The 20792-nt window shown below is 35.6% G+C and overlaps 1 protein-coding gene across 2 annotated transcripts; it reads right to left on the reverse strand.

The window, feature by feature from the left end:
• Nucleotides 1-282: 282 nt before the first annotated feature.
• Nucleotides 283-19465, reverse strand: LOC125054176 (potassium channel subfamily K member 15). Of its 2 annotated transcripts, none has more exons than XM_047655913.1 (11): nt 19333-19465; nt 13122-13274; nt 9527-9674; nt 8832-8968; nt 6880-6981; nt 5986-6089; nt 4693-4799; nt 2358-2552; nt 2199-2288; nt 1227-1356; nt 283-398 (listed from the first exon to the last, which is right to left on the reverse strand). In XM_047655913.1, the coding sequence occupies exons 2-11, from the start codon at nt 13237-13239 to the stop codon at nt 330-332; spliced, it is 1200 nt and encodes a 399-aa protein (XP_047511869.1). In that variant the 5' UTR covers nt 13240-13274; nt 19333-19465; the 3' UTR covers nt 283-329. The 2 variants fall into 2 exon arrangements, with proteins under 2 accessions (XP_047511869.1, XP_047511870.1); XM_047655914.1 differs by having other exon boundaries at nt 13122-13277.
• Nucleotides 19466-20792: the final 1327 nt, after the last annotated feature.

A 20792-nucleotide genomic window follows, 5' to 3' on the forward strand; every position in this document is an offset into this window, starting at 1 on the left:
AATCCATTTATATCGTCCTTCAAAAAGCCTCATTTAAAAAGTTTGGCATTCCTCGCAGGATGGCGATACCTTGAGGAAAGCACCAGCAAGAGGGTCACCGGTACTATCTACCAGGCGCCAACTTAAATCTTTAATTGAGCCTATGAACTTGAACCCCAAGGCACAAGTCTACTAAAGGGAACAAAATTAAAATTGAAGGAAAGACTCTTATATTTAAATTACTATTAAAGTTAAGTTAAGTAATTATTACACATTCAATAAAAAATCTCATAAAGACGCAAGTAATTTTTTACAATGAAACAAGATTTTTTTTTATAATTTTATTAATGTCATCTTTTGCATCGACAAATCCTCTTAATGACGCGCTTAAGACATGCGTAGTAGTGTAGTACTTGTTCCTGAAAAATAAAATGTGTACATTAGTTTTGTTTATGATATAAATATTAATCCTTTTACTAACAAAAAATTAATGAATCTTAACACTTTTCATGGCAGCTTAAAGGCAATTTGACAGTAAGAGATGAAATGAGAGATAAAAAAACTTAAGATAAAAGAGTTCAATTGGACTAATTTAGTTCTTAGGAAGATTTTGTATAAATATTTGTATCCTAGTTCTGCGAGTAACCAGTGGTGATGTAACATATTTCATTCAATTATTGAATGAAACTTCTTTAGGCGCATGAGGGTAAAATTTTTACGGAACGTCACGAAGATGTGCAGCGTTTTTGTCAAAGAAAAGAGAGAGAGCGATTGAGACCGATTGAGAGATAATAAGAAGCGACCTTATTGAAATTATTTTTTAAAATTAAAATTTCGTAAAGAGAATTTATGAAATATTAGTACATATTTTATATTTTATGCAAAATAATATGTGTATGTATATGGTGAGATCTGGTTGGGTTTGGCTTGTCGTACATTCCTGGACCAAATCCAGGAGGTACTACAGAAGGGACAAGTTCAAAGTACCCATAACTGACGCGCATGCATGGTGAATTCCTTGAAAGTGGATGAAGCAAGAGAGGTACGGCAGAACCGTAGCAAGTGGAGATCCATCTCTGCCTACTTCTTCGGGAAAAAGGCATGATAATATAAATTAATAAACAGGTATATTATATACTGGAAGTTTTGGGTTCGATTCGCTGCGTAACAATAATTATATATTGTATGATAATGAAAGATAATGTTCTGACCCGTTAACCGTTGAAGTTTTCCATATTTTCACTTACTTGCATTAAATTAAAGCACATGGCCACCAATGCCATGCCCAGCATGAGATAGAGAGAGCAGACAATGAAGGAAGTCTCTATGCGCGGAGTGTACACTCGCTCTCCTGGGACGAAGTCACCGAATCCAATGCTGCAATTGGAAAATACCATCAAGATCTAATCAGTCGTATTCTTCATTGCTGAAGGTCGCGTCAACGTACGTGCGTACTGCCCTGCTAGTGATATCCCTCCACTTTGTTTGGTCTATAGTTTCCCTTAGCGCAGATGTTATGAAGAGACCCGTGAGAAGCGTGGCTTGGTCACAACAGCGGGTTGGCGTTTTGCCCCGCAAAACTCTCTGTCTCGGTATGGAAATGGTCACATGAGCAAAACGCCGATACAACCCTTGGTAATAATTATAAATGGTCATAATTTTCTCTAAAATGCCTTTATCATTTAATTTTATAGGCGGTTTTTGGGTTTTGCACATATACGTATAGAAGGAAAATTAAAATAAATGCGATCTTAGGGATGACAGTCGCTGACGTTAACATCAAAATTGGCATAAGGGTTTTAAAATAGAAAATATACTAAAACTGTTGTACCAACTAAGGCTTTCTTACCAACAACAAATAGTTTCATCGGGGATACGCACAACGGACCAAATGGGCGCCTAAGTGCGGTAACTGAGTCCACAGTACCATAGTTCCATCATCAACTAATTCGTGTTCTACGCTATGTATGTTAAGCACTTAAATATAACATTAATACTCATTTTTAATATATCTACCACACCACTACTATGTAGAACCAGCTACCCACGGAAGTATTTCCGAACCACTGTAATCCGACTTGGTCCTTCAAGAAAACAGCGTGCCAATTCTTTAAAGGCCGGCAACGCGCCCTCTAGCTTTGACAGTGTGAATGGGCGGCGGTATCACTTAACATCATATGAGCAAGTTTGCCCCTGTTCTATAAAAAAAAATTATGTACCTGCTAAGTGATATAAAGCAGAAATAGGCTCCGTCCAGTTTATCCCATTTCTCCCACATCCCAAACAACATTGATCCGAAAATTAAATACCTGAAAAACAAAACTGTTATTACGAAAAACCCAAAAACTAAAAAGTACTTTATTTTTCCCTGAACTTACCCAACCATGAATGCAACACAGGCACTTATGGGTACAGTGATGGTCTGCACGTCGAAGGTGACGTAGGTGAAGTCGCTGGAGACACTCCCTGGACGAGGAAGGGGTTCAGACCAACCCCTGATTGGGTCTGGACGGGGGTTTCGTGATGGTTGAGGGAGAGATATGCTTCGGAAGTAATCTCTTCTTGGATCTGGTCTATGAACAAGACAATTGTTAATATTACCTTGTTATCGTGAGAACAGTGATGGTTCTCGTACTTTAAAGACATTGTGAGGAAACTGGCATTCCTAGGACCTAAAAAGAATGTCGTGTGTCAGGCACAGAAGGCTGATCACTTACTTGCCCATTAGAAAAAGATTATATATATATAATACCACTAGTATTTTCATTATTTTTGTACAGGTAAAAACGATATAAGCGGTGTTGGCCTAGTGGCATCAGCGTGCTCCTCTCTCTCCCTGAGGTCGTAGGTTCGATCCCAGGTTGTGCACCACTGACTTTCTTTCTATGTGTGCATTTAACATTCGCTCGAACGATGAAGGAAAACATCGTGAGGAAACCGACATGTCTTAGACTCAAAAAGTCATGTGTTAGGCACTGGATGCTGATCACCTACCTGCCTATTAGATTTAAAAATGATCATGAAACAGATTCAGAAATCTGAGGCCTAAAGAGGTCGTAGCGCCACTTATTTTTTTTAGAAACGATATAATAACTTATGTAACGTACTTACTTTTTGGTTTTTTTTTTCTATTTCTATAGTTATATGTATTAAGGCAAATAAGTGTAAATAAATAAATAAAAATAAATAATAAGGTTTCTTAAATAAATATAAAAGGCAGAGAAATTTACCTAAAATAAACTGTTTTAATTATAATAAAAACGTCTTTTCACATATTTACCATCGCCGGGGGAATAAGTTGCGCTTGCAACACTAACTTTGCCGTCTAGTCTGCTAAAGTTTGGGACAATTTTTTATAACCTTAAATAATTGTAAAATGTATTTAAATTACTGTGATATTTACGTTTATGGGTGTATTAATAAGATTGTTATAATAACTACGACATACGATTTTCATGAAATAAATTTAATCGTTTAACAGACTCCCAGCATCACAAATTAAATTAAATTTCGCGAATTTCATCTCAAGATTTAATTAACATAGTTGGATAAATACTTTAAATTTAACTAAGAACGAAGAAACCGGTTGGATACATTCCTGTACTGTAATTAGCAGAAACAACGAAATATTGAAGCATGTTTAATTAACGTTCAATTTTAGCTTTAATCAAACTGAAACGTAATCAAAATGTAATAATAATTTCTAGATCCCGGAAGATTTCTATCAACGCATATAATACATACCTTTCAGGAAAATGATAATTTGTCTCGCAAAAATTTCTTTTAAAAAATTAATATTTAAAATTCCCTAATAACCTTCTGAACTGGATTTATATAATAATTGACCCGGCAATCAGCAGAATTTTCCAAATTCCGTCTGTAAAAACCAACCTAGGAGTTCAGGTCTGTCTTTCGAATTCTTCGGGTAGACTAATCTGCTGTTATGCTAGTAATTTTTATTGTATTTTTATAGCAACTTTGAAAAACTGAGTGTTATAGGAGGAATTCACGTTCTATGTATTGCACGAAACCCGATGTTAGTTACGGGCAAATCGAAGGTATCGCTCAACTAATAAGTATCGCAATATAGAGAGGAAATGCTGCCAGCGGTAAAAGCCACAGGGACCAAACTTTCAGGGATCAAAATTTTTATCATTACTATGCAACTCAATAAAATATATTAAAATTGTATTTTTATTATAAATGTAAATACTGTATATTCGCTTGTTATGATTACTGATGAAATGTATGTATTGCTTAACAAATTAACATGGTCAAAGATACTTACATTGTTTTTAAAGAAAATACTTCGCGAATATAACAGAATAAACATTTCTTACTTATCAAGAGCTTGACATAATAAATTACTTACATATATATATTATTCGGTAGTGGGCTGTTCAATTTTAAAAAGCGTCGTAAAGCGCCTATGAGATACCTTATCTGCCGTTTTGCTAGTAATTTATGTTTACCATAATTGTCATATATTTTAGAAAAGATAGCTTTTAATATATATTGTACATAAAGCATGAAATAAATATATAAATTATGTATCATGTGGTAATTTTAATAAATAAATAGTGTTTGAATAGAGTTAGTGACGTTAAAACTTTGGCAGTAAATGTAAATTTAGAGATTTTTCTTTTGGCGTTCGTAAATATACAAAAGTTTATACTTTTGTTATATCACGTCGCTATATAGATTGAAACTCACCTAGGTTGAGGAACATAAGGAATTGGTTCGGGAGTGATCTCCGACTCTGAGTATTCTGGCCTCCATCCTACAGGTCGTTCAATACTCTCTACATCACTTAGTTCCAGCTGAAAAAAACAACGAAATGCTAAAAATAATCAATTCAATCTAAAAATAATTATTACAAAAATTTGTTACAGTTAAAAGTTGTTTTTGTTTTCCTCCGGATACTCTCACTATTCTCTTTTATAAAAAACAAACCACTGGCGCTACAACCTCTTTAGGTCTGGGCCTCAGATTTCTGTATCTGTTTCATGATTTGTCAATCTAATAGGCAAGTAGATGATCAGCCTCTTGTGCATGACACGTCATCGAAATTTCGAGTCTTATGATAGTCGGTTTCACAACGATGATTTCCTTTACCGATCGAAAGAATGTTAATTGCGTAAGTAGAAAGAGATTGGTACATAGCCGGGGATCGAACCTACGACCTCAGGGGTGAGAGTCGCGCACTTAATCACTATCAATACTGCTGCTTGCAACTTTCTGTTTTACCATAATAATTTAATTCCAAAAATACTTCTTTCTATCGCATGCTGGCACGAACGTATTTTGGCTTTCGTTTTGTTTTGGTAAATCCAAGAAAAGGAAGGAACTGGACAGACATTTGGCCCCGTGATATTTAGTGAGATGTGGCCTATTGAGGGCACGCCTGTCCAGCCCTGAGGTTCTGTAACTCACTTTTCGAACTCACACAGCGGTTTTCGCATCGGCGGTCGCTCTCAAATCAGTCATGAAGCAGTTTCTGATAAACAATAAACTTCAAGCTCCCATCTTTTCAGAATGCCAAATCATAAAATGACTGCTTCACGACTGATTTGAGAGCGACCGCCGATGCGAAAACCGCTGTGTGAGTTCGAAAAGTGAGTTACAGAATCGCAGGGCTGGAGATGGCTGTTTATTTAGTAGTAAGAAAACACTCTGCTATGCTTTACAACTAACCCAAAAAGTGTGGTAACTCAGGGTGAATTTTTTTTATAAAAACTACTGAAGTCAGGAATTACATTTCATTATTTTGGAAGTTATATTTTTACCTCAATTGTCATGCATTTTGGAATAGATAGATTGTAAATTATACTATAGAAAATGCTTCATATGTGATATGGTGTACTTTAATAAATTAGTTTAGTCTAGTCTAGTTTCATCGCAGAAAAATAAAAGAAACAAAAGATTACGTTAATAGTGCAGTTTGCGTGGGAATTGCAGGTGAATAAAAACCTCGTCGTTGGTTTCAATAACGTTTTGGTTTTGTACCTGTGATCTAAAGTGAACAACTCGTCGCCTTGTGAATCCAGGACAGCCTCTGCACATGCAGACCAGAGCGTATATACATTTGAACCAGTTTGCAAGTAAGTCACCTATAAAATACAATGTATTATTAGTAGACACTTTAATTAAGAATATTTTGCTGTATATTAATTCATAAGTGGGTATTTAATTGACCTGAGTCACTGGCGATTTATTTGTGAAATATTACTTGTTTAAATATAACTCGAGAACGGCTGGACTGATTTGTGGTTCTAAATTTATTGTATTTGTCAACAAATAGCAGAATCACTATAAAAATATTAGTAAATTTACTTTAAAAAATCCAATTCGCTTTGTGTTAATTGCTTGATAGTAACATTTATTTTGATTATTTTTTATAATGTAATACGAGGCAAACAGCCAGGAGGCTCATCTGATGTTATGTGATACCGAACAGAAGAGAAGAAGGCTGGCAAGTGCGTTATCGGCCTTTTAAGATTTGGTACGCTCTTTTCTTGAAGAACCCTAAGTCGAATTGGTTCGGAAATACTACAGTAGACAGCTGGTTCCTCATAGTGGTGGTTCACGGTCAAAACTGCCTTAAAAAACGCTCAATGGAATTTCTTTCATTATTTAATAAATCATAATTCATATATAACAGCACATTCATGAATTGTTAGCATTACAAAGTTCGCGGGGTCATCTAGTAATAACTAAAATTAAGTTTGCGTTTTTAACTAAAGTACTTTTACGTCTGTTTCCGTCAAATAGTGTTTGTGTTCTCATAAAAAGAGATAGTACTTTAGTTTCAATAGTGCAATTTGGCTTTCATTTTATTCTTAAAATTTGGCATAAATGAAGCTTTATATAATAAAACAGATATATGTGAATATTACTTACCAACATTACTCAGATATAGCAGAAACAGCGGCATGCCCAGTAGAGCATAGAATATAGTTACTATCTTTCCCCAACTTGTCCGTGGACTGAGGTGGCCATATCCTGCAAATATTAAAAAAAATAATCTCCATGGTCAGCCATAGCTTATCTATATTGACACTAGCCATTTACGCAGGAGATATAATGCGCAAGTATCAGTAGACACGACACAGTATCACTCTAACGCGTACCAGCTGCAACGGCCGCGCTTACGCTACGTCACCGATCTCGCCAGAGAGAAGTGAATACGCAATATACGTTCTGTCCCACTCTAACGCACCTGCGCTACATCACCGATCACGCCAGACCGATGTGAGACGCAGTATGCGTTCTGTCCCGCTCTAACGCACCTGCGCTACATCTCCGATCACGCCAGACCGATGTGAGACGCAGTATGCGTTCTGTCCCGCTCTAACGCACCTGCGCTACATCTCCGATCACGCCAGACCGATGTGAGACGCAGTATGCGTTCTGTCCCACTCTACCACTTATTGGCCGCACCTATATTACGTCATCGTGTATTAGGTTTTTATTTTCGTTACGGAATTTCTTGATTCGGTGACCGCGCTCAAAGCCCGCGATATAATCTATGCAATAGCTTAAACATATCTGTTTATACCACGAATACATCCATCTTGACCCAACTCCGCTTACGGACTTGCCTTACTATATGCCGACAAGGGATAATATCATATTTTGGCCATACAATGCGCAGAGACGATGAGAACTTGGTGAAACTGAATGTTGGTAACACAGAAGCCAAATTACGTGGCCGTTCACCAACCAGATGAACCGATCAAATGAAAGACTCATGGTTAACAAAACTGAAACACTAGCGATGGACAGAAACCGGTGGAAACATTGTCCAGATGTTTCCTTGCTGACGCTCAGACATGAGCTTATACCGACTGAAGAAAGAGATATCTGTTTAGTATTTTTTCTAGACCAGTAGGTGAGTCTTCTGTGCTCGACTCGACTTTTTGGTTGGCCTGGTTGGTTTGTTGGGTTGTTGGACAGAGAAGAGGCAAAAAAACTCTACGATGACGATGACTCATTATTACAAGGTTGCAGAACGAGAGCCATCAACAGCTTTATGCCATTGATAAAATAAATCAAAACGGCGTATTTTATCGGCCGGGATTCGTATCTATTCGAACATGCTACATGAAAAAATGTGGTACAATAATCCTTGTGTTACAAAGGAATTTAGATTGATTAATTAAAGCGATTCTAAATAGATTTATGTTCGAGATAACGTGTTGAGCGTAAATTATTTTGTTGGCGCCGTGTCAAATATAAGAAATACACATGTTTGAATTAAGCTTTCGGTGTTTTTGCTCTTTTTATGGGTCAAGCGAGCTTGCACATGGACAGATGCAACGCCAAAAACCTTAGTAGCTGGTGGGTCACTTAGAAAGTAGCACTTATAGCCGCCCATAAAGACTTGGTGTTGACGGCGTTTAAAGGAATGGTGCGCTCTTTTCTTGATGACAAGAACGAACAAATTCATCTTCGGACGTCGAGGTTATGCAAAATTCCATGACTGATCTGATCCGGACGCCCGACATTTCACACAGCGCTTTTAATGCACTTTCTGCCGGTCTACCTCTTTGAGGAACCAGCTGCCAGTAGAGGTATTTAAAACCAATAAGACTCAGGGGACTACAAGAAAGGAGCGTACCAAGGCCACAGCCGCTAGACCGCGGCGTCACAGGTGTCCATGGGCGGCGGTTATCAATTATGTTTTATTAAGTATTAATAATGTATTAGGTTGTATTAGGTATTAATAATGTATTGTATTAAGTAGACTGCGTGAAGAGATCTATATATTTTGTTTCACCATACAACAATTCGTTTTCTATTTAAATAAGATCTTTTTACTAATATTAATGACAATTTAATAAAAAGTGTACCTATGGTGGTGATTACTGTCATAGAGTAAAGGAAAGCTGATGAGAAACTCCACTGTCGCGATGATATGCCACCATCCCATCCGCGCCGCACCGCAACGACTATTTTCCTTTGATAGTGTAATAGTTCTATGCTTATTCTAAAAAACACAAATAAAACTTATTTGACGACTTTTGTCGAATACATAATTAGTTATTTAAGCAGCTTTATATAAAATAGTATTTAATTCTCAATCTATCTATCCAGTAGTCGGATAGCTACTGATTAAAATATTTAAAAAAATCAGTGGCGCTACAACCTCTTTAGGTCTTGGGCTCAGATTTCTGAATCTGTTTAATGATCATTTTTAAATCTAATAGGCAGTGTTGGCAGAGTGGCTTCAGCGTGCGACTCTCATCCCTGAGGTCGTAGGTTTGATCCCCGGCTGTGCACCAATGGATTTTCTTTGTGCGCATTCGCTCGAACGGTGAAGGAAAACATCGTGAGGAAACCGACTTGCCTTTGACCCAATAAGTCGACGGCGTGTGTTACAGTAGGCTGATCACCTACGTGACAAATCATCATGAAACAGATACAGAAACCTGAGGCCCAGACCTAAGAAGGTTGTAGCCAGCGGTTTATTTAATTTATTGTGATGCCTTATATAATATTTTATATGGAGCTAAATTTTGCCTTAAAATCAGTACAAAAAGCTCACCTCTCTTTGAGAGCAGTTTCGTTGAACAAATTGAGCGTTAACGTAACATTTTGCCACAAGTATTGAGCAGTGTTGTCCCTTTCCCTCGTCATATTACTAACTCTTTCCATCTCGCTCGCACCCTCAATTGCTTGAAACATAAATGCACCTGAAAGTACTCAATAAGTTGTAAAATTTTACTTGAAATTTATAAGGAATGGATTGAACCACAATATATTTTACTACTATATGAAGTTTTATAATATTTAATCTACGTGGGTACTAAACTTATTACAAATATTACGATGCGATATTATAGAATTTACTATTAAGTTTGTTGTGGAAGATCTGGGAACCCTGGCAGGTATTTTTTATTAAAAGGGTGTCCAAATCTTACACAATTGTTTATAGTGAATAAACACATATATATAAGTATATGTTTCTAAATATCATAAACAAGAAGTACATCGATATTCTTTTCACAGGATTTCAATCAAGAAGAAAGCCTTATAAATAGAGTTGAGTCACCAAAGAGATTTAATTATTTGCCTAACCTTTAAAGTCAATTACATATTCCAATAGGCTACTTCTTTACTCTATTTATAGGTACACATTGACCTTTTCATTTCTTTGATATTCAGTTCAATCCCATTTCCCAATAATAATTATTACTGACATATATTATACAAAAATAGATATAATAGGTTGGGGAAAAAGTTTCTTCGCATTTTTTAAGAAAATTCAAAACATTTTTTAATATAGTTTATTTACATTTAACTAAAGTATGTAGGTACCATTTTGTTCGATAACTTTTTGCCATTATTTAGGTAGGGAGATGATCCCATTGCTATAGAAATTTTGGGGCTTCTGATCAAAATACCGCGATAATTGGTTTTGGCAGTCCTCTCGTGATGATAACCTGACACTTCCTAAAGAATTCTGAAGAGACTGAAACAGGTGGAAATCTGAAGATGCAAGGTCAGGACTATACGTCGGATGCATTATCACCTCCCAGCCAAGCTCTCTTAGTTTTTGCTGAGTGGCCAAAGATGTGTGAGGTCTAGCGTTATCATGATGAAAAACCACACCCCTTCTGGTGATTAATTCCGGCCGCTTTCTCTCAACTTCTTGCTTTAATCTCATCAGTTCTTAGCAGTAGAGTTCAGAATCGATGGTCCTGCCTGGTGGTAAAAGCTCATAATGAATAATGCCCTTCCAATCCCACCACACTCACAGCATCACCTTGTTGCGAGTTATCCCGGGTTTCACCATAGTCTGGGAAGCCTGACCGACCTTTGACCACGACCTTTTTCGCACGTTCTTGTCGTACGTGATCCACTTTTCATCATCAGTTATCAGCTTCTTCAAAATTTCAAATTGACATTTTATTATTATATTTCTTGGGACAACCTGTATAGAATGTTACTACTCAAGATGCGGCCCCTGTCCGGGAGAAGGCCTCTTCCAACGTTTGTCGTCACGACAGATTTTTTTTTTCAGCTACTCTTTCGACCAGTCCATCGCTCTATTGGTCTGTCCTTGTTTCTTCTTCCTTTTGGGCAAGTCCATTCCGATCATTCGTGCTACGAGACCTGCCCATCTTCATTTAAGTTATAGGGCTGTTGATCAAGATTAATTATTTTTGTTTCACTTTTCTGTTTGTCGCATAATTTAAATCCAAGAATACTTCTTTCTATCGCACGCTGGCACGAACGTATTTTGGCTTTCGTTTTGTTTTAGAAAATCTCTCTTTGTTCTTCATATGAAAGGCAAGGGAGCAAGCACGAATCCACCAGAAATATACAATATTCTGTTCATCATCTATTGAGAGGCGAACTAACCGAGTTCTATCTTTGCAAATAAACTCTTTCCACTTTCATTGGTGACATCCCCATGTGTCACTCTGCATGATTAAGATCTTCTTTTCTTGTAAAGAGAGATATGGGCATGTGAAACTCCCTTCTGTCTTCCCCAGAGAGTATGGATAAATAGGCACCTCCAATGCTTTACATTAAGTGGTAGCATTAAATCTACCTGGTCAAACATATAATATACTTTAATTAATACCTATAGCTAAACCAATTTCATTTTAGATTTATTTTAATTTCCGTTCACCGCAGTCCCCACGTCAAACCAATTAATCTAACAAAAGCCGACCAAAGTTAAATATTCCATTACGCTAATGAAAACTAATTCAGTAACAATTTTAAAATACACGTTCAGAAAATTTTCATATCGTTAATTCGTAAATTGTAACTATTTATTATATTTTTAAACTACCCTCATACATTTTTGTACCACCTAAACATATGTGAAGCAATTATTCCAATAGCTGCTCTTGTATAACATTACACACAACACACACAAATGCAAACACAGTATACCATTCGTACCATACACGAAAACTGGGTACTGGCAGAAATTTGTATTTAATTAAAGGGGGGTACATACGTAACAAAAGAAAACACAGTGCGTTTTTGGTTCCAACATTTTCGTTCTGGAAATTTCGAGATTTAAGATTTGAATTACGTTTCAAGTCATAATAATTAACCTACCATTATTGAGTTTCATTAAGAAATAATAAACCCAAAGACAATCGAGTCTGCTCTTTGTTTTAAAGTGTCGACACCTTATTGAGTATCGAGATAGGATTTCCATTGTTAATAGCTTTAAATCTATTAATAAGGTTCAACAAATGCCTTTAGGCGATCAAATTTTCAGCCAATGTTTATCTCAATAGAGGGTTTGTTCGTAATTATTTTATAGATAAATATTATTACGAAGCTCCGTAATTAGTAGTAGATTTTCGTATCGTTATACGGGTGTCTATCATAGCATAAGCATAATATATTAATTTCAAGAACAGGAATAATTCACAATCAGCCTATAGCTTTTATATTTCAGTCAATTAACTTAAAACTAAATAGTTTATATATTTAGATTATACATTTATTAATTCACAAAAAATACAAACAGTACTAATCCAATACGATACAATATTCAAGTTTGCCTTTGAGGAAGGAACATTCTTACTATGAAAAGTCAAAAATCATTTATTCATGTAGGTAACACAATGTACACTTATGAACGTCAAAAAAAGAAATATACATTAAACGCTTCTAATTTTACATTTACTGCCAGTTCTCAAATCCAGGGCATAGAACGGAAGAGAAGAACTGGCAATGAAATCTCCGCCACTTTTTAATCGCCAAATTTTTTGTTTTACACAACGTTTGTAAGGATCTGCAACCATTACACCAGGTTCCACATGAAATCTTAAGTAATACATAATAATAAAATAAATTGTCAAAGAATTGTCCTCTATCAGCAGGAGTCATGGTGAAATAGGAGCACGCACTTACATTCTCGTGGGAACAACACGCAAATACATAGTCGAAACAACAACAGTTGGGAGATCGTATCTTTTAGGGAAGGACCCTCATCGGGAGTCGATTCCACAGTTCGCTAGATGAGCAATTATGTTAAGCAATTGCTTTATAATAATAATAAATAATTTTGGATAAATAGAAATTATTAATTTGAGTTGTAAAAATTTTCTTTAAACGCAAATAAAAATGGTACATATTTAGTATTAAACGTATTTGTATGAACTTACCAGCTATAGTATAGGCGATGACTAGAACAACAACACCAACATTGCTGAAGAGGAAGGCGAGAAAGCCACGTATGTAGCCACGCACGCGCGAGGCCAACCTGCGCCTGCGACGCGCCATCACCCACCGCACATTATGACTACCTCAGGCGACATCTGCTGAAAATAAAAAAAACATTTACTTGATTTTTTTGATAATATTATTATTTGTTTTTCATGTTTTTTACAACTTATCTGATATAATTAACTGAAACCAAAGACATAATATGTTTCAACAATACAAGACTAGATGGTGATCTAGCTGATGAGCTACATTTAATTAATTACACTTCTTTGCAAGTATATAGAAATACAATTAAAATAATTAAATAAAAAACGAACGGAAGGCAACTAGCACCCCTTTCGAGCGATCTCTTCCAGGCAACGTGCGGGAGAAAATTAGATAAGGTGAGCGCAAGAAGTGCAAAACTACATACAAACACAAAACTACATGTAAACAGTGAAAGGGACATGGAAAAGAACTTGTACGTGAATCACGATAATGTCAGATCAGATCAATATATTTGTTATAATAACCAATACAATTATTATAATTACTAAACCCAATAAAAAATATGATTATAGCTATCACACTAAGACGTTAAGATTTAACAAAAAGATAGTATGCCAACAGCCGTATTAAGTCTACTATATATAAATGTATCCCTTTAAATTTACTATACCAGTTTTTATCCACCAATAGGTACAGCGATCACCGAAACATTGAACTATTAATGAATACTAAATTGTTAAGCAAAAATTTAGTTTTTGAAGTGTAATTTTAATTTTTTTATTTTTACACCTATGTATCATGTATTTTATAAAAGATAGCTTGTAACATATACCGTAAATATGCAGTAAATGCGAAGTGGTTATCTTTAATAAATTAATAAATAATAATTTGTGTTACGTTATAAAACATTTCTTGTATTAGTTGTTGTTGAAACTTCGTTTTTAAATTATATTTCGTTGAATTCTTCCAACAAATGTACATAGAATTCTGACACAGAAAGCCTATAGCTCCAAGGAATGTTTTCAATTCAACATAAACCAATTTCCTTCAATTTATCAAGCGATAAACAATAGTATAAGTTTCCATTTGTATACAGTGCTTCGTTCGATATTGTGCAGGCAGTTTAAATTTAAACAAACGTCTAACATACGTGCATTCTCAGTTTTAAATCGTAATTTGAAATAGTAAAATCGCATCGCATCAAGATCGTACACCTGGGTGCTACTTGAATAAAAATATAAAAATGTACTATAATAAGGATGACATTAAGTTTATGTTGTTATTGTATTTAATGTATAGTATAATATATATTTATACTAGCAGACCGGCCAAGCGTTACTGTGGCTAAGGTTTTTGTTATATTACATAGTAGTAACCTATTCAAGGGAAACGGTAGGAGAACACCATGCTTTTTTGGTGGTAATGTCATTAAATTGTAGCTTATGTGAAACGTTGGTAATTTCAACACAGCGCCATCTGTTAGAATTTTGACTATCAAATAATTTGCAATTAAATACCTAATATTGCGGGTATAAATTGAGATGTAAGCTACCCTATCTCTTAAGTTAGATCAAACCGCACACGGTGTGCAAATTTGATAGAAATTGGTTCAGTAGTTTAGGAGTCCATAGCGGACAAACAACGTGACACGAAATTTATATATATTAAGATTGTCAGTCTATTAGTCAAGTAGGTGATCAGCATCCTGTGACACAGGCCGTCGACATTTTGGGTCTAACGCAAGCCGTTTTCCTCACGATGTTTTCCTTCACCGTTCGAGCGCATGCTAAATGCGCACATAGAAAGAAAGTTAATTGGTGCACAGCCTGGGAACGAACCTACGCCCTCAGGGATGAGAGTCGCACGCTGAAGCCACTAGGCCAACACTGATCTGCTTAATTAATAAATGTTTTTTAAATACCTTTATAAAGTCTTCGTTAGTGCTACTAAATGGAACCATTAAAATTGATACAGAAATTTTGAGTGAATAATTATGAAAATTAGCCAATTCAGGCCAATTATATCATCATACGCTTTGAAAATGTATGAAAAGCTGAGTTATAATGAATGTCACAAATTCTAGCTGTAACTCGTTGGTAGTGGATTAAAAGGACGACAACGCACTTGCGAGCACTCTGGTTATGTGTCTATGGGCAATATCACTTAACATCAGGTGAGCCTCCTGCCCGTTTGCCCCATATAACATATAAGAAAATTGTCAGTAAACACCCAGCTTCGATTCCGTGTACAAAACTTGATATAACACACTGTGGAGGAAGTAGTTCTAGTGTTCCTCCAAGGCCGCAGTGGCAATTAACAAGGCCGTCGTGGGGTGGTCAATCGCCTGAAGGGCAGGACAGAAGCTCACTGATGACTGGAGTGTGCGAAGTAAAGATCCACGCCATCCCCGCTGTTGAATGCGGTTTTTTAAACTAATCTGAATTTGATTTGGCTTTCAATTTGGCATTAGCTATTGTTATTGGATCATCCATTTCCGTTAAGACATTGAGCCCTCAGTGGCTAAAGTCGAGAAGTTATATGCATATATAGTTCTATGCTGTAAAGCTTAAGCATTTAAACTTTACAGCATAGAACTCGCATTGCGCGATGTTACGTCTTCTCGGCTCTACGGCGTAGAATCTTGGACGCTGACAGAGACTATGTCCAAAAAAATGGAAGCGTTTGAGATCAGGGTTTATCGTATGCTTAAAATATCTTGGACAGACCGCATATGAAATACAACCGTGCTGGACAAAATGCAGAAGAACAAAGAAGTGCTTATGACGGTTAAGAAAAGGAAACTTGAGTATTTCGGACACGTTTTACGTAACTCCAAAAAATATGAGCTCCTTCAACTCATCATACTGAAGGCAAATTGGCAGGTAGAAGGAGACCTGGCCGCAGACGCACGTCTTGGTTGAAAAACTTAAGACAAATGTTTGGTCAAAGCACCAAGTCATTGTTTAGAAGTCCGGCCAAAATTCAATGCCATGATAACCGCCAACCTTCGCAATGAGATGGCACTTTAAGAAGAAGAAGAAGAACGGGAATAACCTCGTTAGCGCGTTTTAAGGGGTGACGTCATCGCAGTGATTTGTAGGCTACAATATTATTAAATAATCAAAGGCGGATTAGAAATTCTAACATCTTTATCGCATTAGTGACTTTAAATTTTTCATAGACAATATGAAAATCATAATATTTCACTCTATATTTATAACGCCCGGCGCCGTATAAAGCACGGAACACACTATACGTTTTTTATTCTTTTTTGTAGTAATTAATTTTTAGAGAGTATACGGAACAAACGCGTCCATCCGTCCTGTAAGACTCTTACAGGTAAAAAAATCGTATTTTGACACTTAGTTACCAACGCATCCTGACTTTTTTTTGACATGCAATCCGCAGAGGTTTAGAAAAACTCATCGTGACTGGCAGAGTGGAGGGCACCAGACCTCGAAGCCACTACTCGCTGGACCGATCTTTACAGGTCTTACCATAACCCAGGCACGGGTCGTCAAAGACAGATGAGAGTGGAGAGATGCGGCGCCAATAACACGACGTTCAGAAATACACATTGTATCATTAAAAAGTTCGGTTAATTTTTTTTATAAATTGCCTCTACACAAAGGCATCTTTTAGCATTACGATCCAGCCTAACTTAAGACTAATAAGTAATTTAAAAATAACCTTATTTAACCTAAAAATATTCAGATTAATAAACGCGATATTATTTTTTTATTAATTAAACATCAATCAAGACCGCATCGAAGTATATCTTTTACAATCACAATTATTTTAGACACTACTTACATTTACACAAAAATAGACTGTAGTTGCATGCGCACTATGTTGAAACAGCTGTCCACTGAAGTATTTCCGAACCAATTTGACTTAGGGTCCTTCAAAGACCGTACCAATTCTTAAGGTTTCTGGTAAGCCGATCTGCAGATCTGATTAAAAGGTCGGTATAGTCAAAGTCAATATATATATAAATAAAATAAAAATGCTTCTAATATCAAGGGCGAAAAACGGAAGAGAAGAACTGGCAATGAACTCTCCGCCACTCTTTTAAATAGTTTTTGTTTTACACAATGTGTGTAAGGAGCTGCAACCATTACACCATGTTCCACATGACATCTTAAGTAATCAATCGTTAATTAATAATAATAAAATAAATTAAAAACAAATATTTGTCCTCTATCAGCAGGAGGCATGGTGAAATAAGAGCACGCACTTACATTCTCGTGGGAACAACACGCAATATCGCAGCAACGTCATTTAACATTAGGTATGTCAGAGGTGTCTGTTTAACAAATAAAACGATTAAGCTTCATTAACATTCCAGATATTTGCTAATAAATATTGTTGATTCAATTTAAGTATCGAGATCTATTCTCCTAAGTTTTTTTGTGTTTGTAGATAGTCTCGCGTTTAGTTAATTTAATGTTTAATTTGGGTACTATTATGGATTAAAGCTCAATAGTTTATTGCTATAAACAAAATGTAAAAAGTCGACGAAAAATATATCCAAACTCATTACTTGATTGATCACAAAATTTGAAGCAATTTTAATAGTATGTAACGAGTCTAACACGTGTATATTTTGGGCCACAAATTATTTTTATTGTAAAACATCTCCGGTAGGGAATTTATAACGCGACCTGGCAACATAGACAATATGTCACAATTTTATTGACATTTTACGACAATAGATAATAGACATTGTTTTTAAAATAAACTATAAAGTTTCACACATCGAAATATTACACACGATTGGGTCATTTTGAATAGAATCAGAGGCCATACAAAATTTTTAGGTCTGGGCCTCAGATTTTTTTATATGTTTCATGATCATTTCTCAATCTAAAAAGCAAGTAATCAGCCTCCTGTGACCCACGCCGTTTACTTTTTGGGTCTAAGCCGGTTTCCTTACGATGTTTTCTAACACCGTTCGAACGAATGTTAAATGCGTACACAGAAAGAAACTACATTGGTGCACAGCCGGGGATCGAACCTACGATCTCAGGGATGAAAGTCGCACGCTGAAGCCACTAGGCCAACACTGATTGTGTTTGACACATTTCTATATAAGTGTGAGATACAGGAAAAATATTAGAAACTATTATCTGTCTGGCTTCACACTATTATGACATATAACTTCCGCCGAAATATACGTTTTTTGGCAAATTTATTACGTCAAAAATAGAGCGGATCTTGAGAAATGCGGCAAGCTTTAAATATTTCAATCAATCTTTTCCAAAAAAAATTAATTTTCTATCCCCTCAGAAAAATCATCTAAAGTTGAGAACACGCCAAAGAGAAATAGAAAGAAGTATGGTGGGTGTAACACTGAGACATCGAAAAAGAGATAAGATCAACGATCAAAGTAAACTAGACCGGGCTCATGACGAGAGATGGGCAGGTTGAAATGGACAAAAATAATTACAGGATTGGACAACAACCGATGGAAAAAGGAAAAGAGGAAGACAGAGCAAGAGATGGGCAGACGATATAAAGAGAATAGGAGGCACTACTTGGACAAGAAGAGCTAACATCAGAAATTAATGGAAGCAGCTAGAAGAGGCTTATGTGTCACAGCATGATTACCAAAAACGGGTCTTATGATGTTTTAGATAAGGTTTTATTATTTAACTTTTATAAATAATAATAACTAAATAATAATAAAAAAACCCTAATACTATGATGAGCACTATTGGCCTAGTGGCAGAATTGTATATTAAGGGTTAACAGTTATTCAAGATTTATAGAGTAATTGCAATAATCTAATTTTAAGAATCAGTTTTATTACTTACCATTTAACGGGCGACAGTAATTTTAAATTTCAATTTACGCAGATGAAGAAATAATTAAATTAAGAGGCCATTAAATCCCTACTTTACAATAAATCTTAAACAATACTTAGTTAGTATTATTATAATAATTAATCTTATCATATTTCAATTAGTACCTATCACTTTCTAAATCCTATTGCTTGGTCCTAGTTCTTGTTCGGCAACAAAATTAGGTATATGGGTGACCTAGTCATTTGTATGTAGAACTGAACTAAGAACTCATCTCTATAAATTAATATAATTCCATATAAAATAATATTCCCGAAATGTCTTGGCTTATGATTTAAATAAATCTTAACATACTCACGTATACACAAATAAATGTGAAACACAAACACTTATGCACATAACTATATCACACACAATATTGTACATAAAATAGTGTATTTGAATCGGAAAACAGGTGATTCTTTAGACCTACATTCGAGGACTAACTAGCCGACGGTTAAAAGTAGCAAAGATGAAAGAACGCAGATGTTTCACAATGCATCTTGTTCGAGCTTAGCTTTTCATACTCGTATATAGTTTTTATTATATTCAAATATACATAGGTTACTTCATGTGCCCCCAGCTAGGACTAACCTTCTGAAAAGGGCACATATGATTCGGTGTATTAATTTAGTTAACGAATTGCATAGGTTAACTAACCTTTTTTTATTGTCCGTTGAGTAAACTGACAACTGTTATATTATTTGTCAGTGCCTATAGTATTTTTCCTAATCAATATCTTAAATATTTTTGTATCTTGTGTAAAATGTTGTCGATTGTCAACTGTTAGGACAAGATTGTGTTTTTTATATTTAAATGTTTAAAAATTATTTTTCAACTTTATCGTTAACGGTAGAGATTTATCTTTCAGGTTACCACAAAATGATGATCTAGATACGCAGAAATATATCTAATTATCTCCTGGTGTACGTCACAGGACTTTAAAAACGTATCTTCTTCTTCTGGTGCCACATTATTGTTAAAGGTTAACAACTTGAATTGCCGGGTATCTTGCGCTAGTCTAAAAAAGTTCCTTCCGCAACCACGACTTCTTTCTTCTACCATCCCGACTTGCCTTAACTTTCGTCCATCATTATAAGCTGCAACAAGTCATATCGGTGATGACGCAAAACGTGTCCGAGCTGTCTCTCTCTATGTTAGTAACGATTAAGTCATCCTTCTTTAGTTTTGAGGAACACTACAAACATCGTCTGAGCGCGGATCTCGGTTTGATACCTCTGTATCTTAATTATACTCTTTGCCGTTCCAGTCTAATATTAGTTGCGCGTGCGACGGCCTGCGTTCCCGTATCAGTTATAGTTTTTATTGTACCACCGTCCGGCTTATTTTGGGAATAGTCCTAACTAGCTGCAATTGTTAACAATGTGCTTGTCCTTGTTGAAAGTTCACATTAACTTCTTAAATTAAACTGACAAATATATTGAAAAAATAATAATTTTAAAAGTTGAAATATAAATTCATTTTTATACCAGATAATAACTTTTACTTTTAATAATGCGCAGGGTGAATTACCGGGTACAGTTACTTTAGATTCATTTTCGCTTGATTATTTCAGCCGCAGTTTCATCTCAGAAACTCACCTTTAATAAGCGCTCTCTTAGTTGTTCTTAATATCTATTTATTTACAAAAAAATACATACACTATCCTTACAGTACGAAACTAAAACGATAAAATTGAAAAATAAATATTATAATTAAATATATTACTGGCCCTTGGCAAACAACAAAAGCCTTGGAGTCGCACAATGCGGATAATCA

The sequence above is a fragment of the Pieris napi genome, chromosome 11 (assembly GCF_905475465.1).
Source record: "Pieris napi chromosome 11, ilPieNapi1.2, whole genome shotgun sequence".
Lineage (NCBI taxonomy): Eukaryota > Metazoa > Arthropoda > Insecta > Lepidoptera > Pieridae > Pieris > Pieris napi.

Bases quoted from the DNA above. Each gene is read 5' to 3' on its own strand.
- LOC125054176 (XM_047655913.1), bottom strand. From the start codon at position 13,239: ATGGCGCGTCGCAGGCGCAGGTTGGCCTCGCGCGTGCGTGGCTACATA. The intron at 6,982-8,831 runs GTACACTTTTTA...TAATATTTGCAG, and splicing joins GACAGTAATCACCACCATAG to GATATGGCCACCTCAGTCCA. The intron at 2,289-2,357 runs GTAAGTTCAGGG...TTTGTTTTTCAG, and splicing joins TGTGTTGCATTCATGGTTGG to GTATTTAATTTTCGGATCAA.